We start from the raw sequence: 6,673 nt of genomic DNA on the forward strand, positions 1-6,673 counted from the left end.
TATAAGCTAAGGTTTAAGAAAAAGATATATATATATTATATATTTATTATTTAAAATATCTTATTTATATTATTTTTATTATTATTTTATTAAGAATATTATCTAGTAAAGATATTATTAATATTATTATAAGTCAGAGAAGAGCAAACAGAGTGGTCTTAAAAGTTTTAGAGGACGCAGACTTAATTAGAGTATTTTATAATTCTTTTTCATAAGACATTTAGGGAAAGGTGAGGAAAGAATGTGAAGTTGAGTTATGATAAAGAATTAAAAGATTGAAGAAAAGAAGAAAGAAAAAAAAAAGACGTAAGAAAATAAAAGAGAAAGATGAAAAGGAAAAGAAAAGAACAAAAAGAGAATCACGTAATAAGTAAAAGGATCTCTGCCATAGAAAAGCAGAGAGCAGTGATGAAAAGAACGTATTAAGTAAAAGGATCTCTGCCACAGAAGAGCAAAGAGCAGCGACTGAAAGGATTTTAACGAACGTCTGCCACAGTAGAGCAGATAGAAAAGAATGTATTAACTAAAGGGATCTCTACCGCGGTAGAGTAGAGAGCAAAGATTAAAAAGAAATTGAGTGCTGTTTGGGCCTTGGTGCCAAGTGTCTAGTGAGGACGGCGATGCGTAACATTCACTTGATACTATAGGGATGACTCAGTAAAGACGGCGATGCGTAACGCTCATGGAGGGGACGTTGGCTGAGATAAGGACGGCAGTACGAATTGCTTATCTCAGGACCAATGTCGGGAATCAGGCAACAAACACTACAAGAAACATCGTTAAAATCGACGGCAAAATCGACGGCTAAGCCGTCGATAATATTAAATTTCGACGGCAAAATGGACGCGGGAGGTGGTCGCTATTAAGCTTGTCGATTTTTTAAAATTCTAATAAAATCGACGGTTTGCCTTGTCGTCGATAATAATGTAATAAAATCGACAGCTCTTTCATCTATAATATGATTTTGAAAATTCTACATACTTACTGAAATCGACAACGTTGCCGTCGATTTTATATAATAAAATCGACGGTACTTATGTCGATATTTGTTTCAAATAAATTGACAACCGTTTTGCCAATAATATGCTTAGTAAAATTGACAACACTGCTATCGATATTTGATTCAATAAAATCGACAACAGCTTCGTCTAAAATATGCTTAATAAAATCGACAGCACTGCCGTAGATATTTGATTCAATAAAATCGACAACAGCTTCGTCTAAAATATGCTTAATAAAATCGATAGCACTGCCGTCGATATTTGATTCAATAAAATCGACACAGTTGCCGTCGATTTTAATAGTTATATGTTTTAATTATTTTTTTATTTGAAAAATAGTAAACAATTAATGCAAATAAACTTTTAAATATATAAATAAAATTTATACAGAATATTAGATAACAAGACAAATAAACTTTTAAATATAAATATAAAATTTATACTAAATATTAGATAATGAGTTTACAAACTTATCAAAGTAATAAATAATCCTCTAACATAAAAACTCAAGATAAGATAAATAACTAAATTTAGACTTATATTCATTTAAATTGCAATCTACTAATAATACAAAATATTTAAAGTAAAGTAATTAAATAGCTTGGATCACTCTGCACACCATGTGAGGTAGTGTTGGAAGGTTCATTGGCTTGTTGAGTGCATGATCTTGGCACACCCGGAGTAGGCATCATGTGAATCTGAATCTCCGTCTCTACCAACCATATCCTGTACACATTTTATTAAAAGGTAAAATAGAAAATTAAAGAAAATTTATTAAAATGACATTCTTTAACAATTCATAATATATTCAGATACATACCGTAACTAAACTTGTGATCTGTCAAATTCAGGAGGCAAGTACATATGCTTTATATAAAGGACCATTAAAAGGAAAAGTGATCTGTCAGGTAAACACTAGTGTCAGAGTCCAAGAGGAGAAACAGACTTCACAAATAAGCTGAAATGGATTTATCAATCATCCAATATATTTCTTAAAGTCAACCAATAAGAAAACAAAGAAATAACAAGAATGCTTTAGTAGCCTACATCATCTTAAACTACAATGAGTTCAGGATTTTTATACCATTTTTTATTCTTCTGAAAGATGCTGTCGAACAAATGTGTTTTCAAAAATGCATGTCCTAGCAAGTTTCATTATTTGTTTCGAAATACTTGCAATAGTTTGCTTGATTTCTTCCTGAGCAATCTTAATATGTTCCATGTGAGAGGCTTATTTGTTTGCTAATTTAGTATGAGATTATAGATTTTACTTAACCAAGACCACACAGTCATAAACTTCACCACCAAATTTGTAATATTACTGCATATAAAGCCTTAAACTTATATCAATCATATAAATTTAGCTTAAATTGATTTCTACCTTGCCCTTCTGTTCTGAAACCATATAGTAACTTGCCTTGGCTGCAATCCAAGATCTCTTGCTAGCTGAATCTTCTTCTTTGGCTCAAGCTTGGACTCTGACTCAAATATGCATCTAATTTGCTCATCACTAAACCTTCTCTTGTTCTCTATCTTGCTCTTTTTCTTCTTAGAATTTTTGTTCTGTGGTAGTGCTACTTCTGAACATGTGAAACTTTCAACATTCTTCCCTTTAGATGCTTGAATAAACTCATCATCACCATCCATCATATATGCCTAGTGGGTTCAAAATGGATGAGGATTTTAATTTCAAAGTCTATGGAATTGGAATTATTGGTTAGAAATAGACAAATATGTTTGTCACCAACATAGAAAATATGATAAAAAAATATAGTTTTAAAAGACTAGTGGGGGGATCAAGTGCAAAATATATAGCAATAAAGAAAGCATCGTGATAACCTATTTTTATGATATTTTTTATTAAAAGAAATAAAGAAGCAATGTTAAAGAAGCAAACCTTTTATGGTAATGATAGCAACTTCCGTAGACGTTAATACTAAATAGTTTTGAATGAAGACTAAGCTAAGCTGCATCTTCTTAGTGTTACTAGCCATGTTTGGATTCTTTACTCTTACACCTCCCTTAAGTCTACTAGCCATGTTTGAATTGTCTTAACTCATCCTAAAGAAAAAAAAAACATAAAATCACATTTAAACAAAAACAAAAAATAATTTGTGCTCTGTTTAGACTGCAAGATCGTTTTATAAAATATAATTTTTATACCATATTGACAGTAGGACCTGTTAGCAATGAACATATTGACAGTAGCACCTGCATAAAATCATTAGCTTTAACAATAAGCATTTATACAACATATCATATCATGAAACCATGTTAAATATAATTATTATATTTAAGAACCCTGAAAGAGTTATTAGTTTCTTCATTAGTATGCTGTTCTGATATTACTGATGTGGAAGGATGAGATAAAAATTATAGAGAATAGCATCTATATATAGCAATGCATATACACTTAAGATATTATATTATTACAGATGGGGACTATTATTATCAATAATAAGTCAATATATATATGACTTTAAAGTGACTAATTATACAAGACATGACTCTAGAAATTTCTCAGTTATTTTTCTAACAATTTATTGCTTGTGTTGATCAACTTAGTGCTGTGAGAAGAAATTTAAAAAAAAAAGCAGTTTAATTTTTTGCATAATAAAGTTTCATTACAAAGTAATTAAGCTTTTTCCCCTCCTCCTTACTTTTATGTCTTTCCCTTCCACATTTTCAATCTTATATGATGTTTAATTTGACAGTCAAAACTTTGTTGAATCAAGTTAAACTAGATTGTACCCTAATTAACCCATTGATTTAATTTTAGATCCTTTATTAGCAGGCATGTTATATATATATATACAACCAAACAAAAAGTAACCAAATAATTACATAAAAAAAGATAAAGGAAAGGAATTAAAGAACAAATTTGAACAAAAAGAAAGAAGCAAATGAAAGATAATAGATAGGTGTTTGCACTCACCTTCCTCTGCCTGGCCTGTGCTAAAGCACCTTCAAGCTGTTTCTCAAGATTCTGCAGCTCCTTTATGCTCAATGGTCCAAGATCTTCCCCAAGCAAGTGCCTGTGTTTTACATTGCCAACTAAATTTTGTAATATAATTTATATATTATGATTTTTGCTAATAAATTCAATTATTACTACTATATGAAATCAATTTAACAATTTTTAAATATCATCTTCGTATAAAAATATCTTCCTGTAAGCAATCATTTAATATTATAACATACATATCCATATTATTAATTTATTATTGAAAGGTAATTAACTTTAAGTGCTTAGGCTGCTGCTGAAGTTGGCAGTAGTTTGTGTTTGAGAGAACACTGCACACTGGATTTCCTATAAGACTGAAATTCAAGAGATTAAACATTTATAATTGTTAATCATCTTCCTAAATCATGCAATTGTTTTCTAACCAGATAATAACATCAATGTGTTCTTGTATTGCGAACGGAGGATTACTAAGGAAATCTAGTCGTCTTGAAGATCAACAAGTTGCAATGGACAAATGTTGTCACCTAAGTCTAATGTATTGTTCAATGCATTGTTCCTCAGTTTCCTGCAATGCAAATAACATCAATTTTTATATAACATAATAAAGGTAGAGTCAAAATAAGGATCTTAGGAACTTACACTTGCTGAATTTGAGGAATGCTAAGGAGCTTTGATGGAAAAGGACCTTCCAAGGATCCAAACTTCACAAATTATAGATAACTATAATACATGAGTTTCCCTTAGTATCTACCTATGCTATACTCATTTCTTTTTGCCTTAAAATACTTTTTACTTGTTTATTATTGTAGTTAATAATCAAGAATTAGCAGGGGATGCCATATAACCCATATTTAAATGGGACTTTCATAATTCCTTAACAAGGATTAATTATGACACATGAATTAGCTTATATTATGATCATTATATTAATTAAACACATAAAGAGTACACAGTACCCAAAGACAAATATTTCAAAAGGGGACCATGATGCATGGACAACTAATAATAAGTAAAAACGATCTCTCTTAAATAAGGCAAAATAGAAATTTCAACTACAATAACCCATCAAACAAATTTGCCACTAAAGTACAACTTCAAGCGAAGTATACAAAGAGACTTTATATTATATTATATATTTATATATCTATACAAGCCTATGAAAATGCAAAACGTGCATCATATGAACCTTGAAGCCAGAATGATGATCGAGTGAGTAAACATTCTTAAACATAATTGTCTCCTAAGTAAGTACAGTAAGGTACTAATAAGTCACTTACCTCTTCTTTTCTTTTGAATGTATCTGTGTTTCCAGATATAAATCCCAATAACAATTTCAACCACCAGAGCAACCACTGAACTGACTATTGGAACAACTAGCACGGCTACATTCACTGCACAGCAAGACAAAAAAAAAAAAGAAAAGAACTATATTCAAGAACCAAGATACAACAGTAAAAAGTATTCAAATTTTCTTCAATCTGGAAGCTGGATCCTTAATTGGAACTGCAATTCACTTACCTTTTGAACTCCAATTTTCTTGTTCCTTGTACCAAAGCAGCAAGTATACAAGAAAAATCCTATTGAAACTAGGAAGTAGGATTAGAGAAGATCTATACTTGATCTTCGTCCTAGATTTTGTGTGACGAATGAGATTTGAGTCTTTTGATTCTCCTTACTTCAGGCTCAATTGTAAAGGACTCAATGCTTCAGGAGATGCAAAAACTATGGTCTCGCTTGAGCTAACCTAAATTATCAATTTCGCAACATATATTATATATTCTCTTCAAATTGAGAGAACACGATATTACAATTAGGTCAAGTTTACACCTGACATAGGAAATTTCCAAATGAAACTGAAGTTGGCTTTGGAAAGAGTTCAGTAATAGTCAGAAAATGATACCTTGTGAGCTTGATTGAGAGAGAGCAGAAAAGGACCAAAGTAGGAGGAGCGACGGCAGCAACAGAGAGAAGGAGCGGCGGCGGCACGAGCAAGAGGAGCGACAGTGGGGAGCAACAGCGGCACGGCAGCAACAGAGCACGCGGCGACGTGAGAAAACGAAGTGACAGCGGTGCAACCGTGACAGCGGCAGCGAAGAGTGAGGGTTGGTGAGGAATGCAGAAAAGAATATGGAGGCTTTGTTCAACTCGGCTGCAGGATCGCTAGAGAGGGAGAGAGTAATTGAGTGCTACTACTTTTGAAATGGTGGGTCGCTGTGTTGCTCCCTTTGACCCAAAATTGTGCTTCTGAACATGGAAGCGGGAAGTGGGCGCGGGATTGTTTTCTTTAGCAATAAAAATCGACGTAGAGTTGTCGATTTTAATTTGAAAAAAAAAGCAACGTTTTTTACTGTCTATTTTATACATTAAATCCACACCATTCATTTAATTTTTGGAAGCAATCTAGACTGTTCCAATTTATCGACGGAACTGTTGTCAATATTTTAAATATAAAAATAGACGACATGGTCGTCGATTTTAAAATAAAAATATTTTCGTCTTCCTCGTTCGCCGACGATATGACGATAGTTTTAACAGGGTTAATGCAGCATAAAAAAAATCGACGATCAGACCGTCGATTTTATTATTTTATTTTTAAATTTTATTTTTTTGAAATATCGACAGCAAGCCGCCGAAATTTATCGATGGGAGAGATAGCCGTCGATTTTTTGCGTCGATAAATACGCTTTTTCTTGTAGTGAAACCGACA

General features: G+C 32.1%; 1 protein-coding gene across 4 annotated transcripts; it reads right to left on the reverse strand.

Moving 5' to 3' along the window:
* Positions 1,501–6,253, reverse strand: LOC107619340 (MADS-box transcription factor 14-like). 4 transcript variants are annotated; one of them, XM_021111350.1, is made up of 9 exons: positions 5,867–6,241; positions 5,485–5,710; positions 5,244–5,357; positions 4,491–4,667; positions 4,242–4,319; positions 3,937–4,036; positions 2,383–2,657; positions 1,822–1,902; positions 1,501–1,727 (listed from the first exon to the last, which is right to left on the reverse strand). In XM_021111350.1, the coding sequence occupies exons 4-8, from the start codon at positions 4,547–4,549 to the stop codon at positions 1,827–1,829; spliced, it is 588 nt and encodes a 195-aa protein (XP_020967009.1). In that variant the 5' UTR covers positions 4,550–4,667; positions 5,244–5,357; positions 5,485–5,710; positions 5,867–6,241; the 3' UTR covers positions 1,501–1,727; positions 1,822–1,826. The 4 variants fall into 4 exon arrangements, with proteins under 4 accessions (XP_020967009.1, XP_020967010.1, XP_016177083.2 ...); XM_021111351.1 differs by having other exon boundaries at positions 4,242–4,311; positions 4,389–5,357; positions 5,867–6,240; XM_016321597.2 differs by lacking the exon at positions 5,485–5,710 and having other exon boundaries at positions 4,491–5,357.

Source organism: Arachis ipaensis, chromosome B09 (genome assembly GCF_000816755.2).
Source record: "Arachis ipaensis cultivar K30076 chromosome B09, Araip1.1, whole genome shotgun sequence".
Classification (NCBI taxonomy): Eukaryota; Viridiplantae; Streptophyta; class Magnoliopsida; order Fabales; family Fabaceae; genus Arachis; species Arachis ipaensis.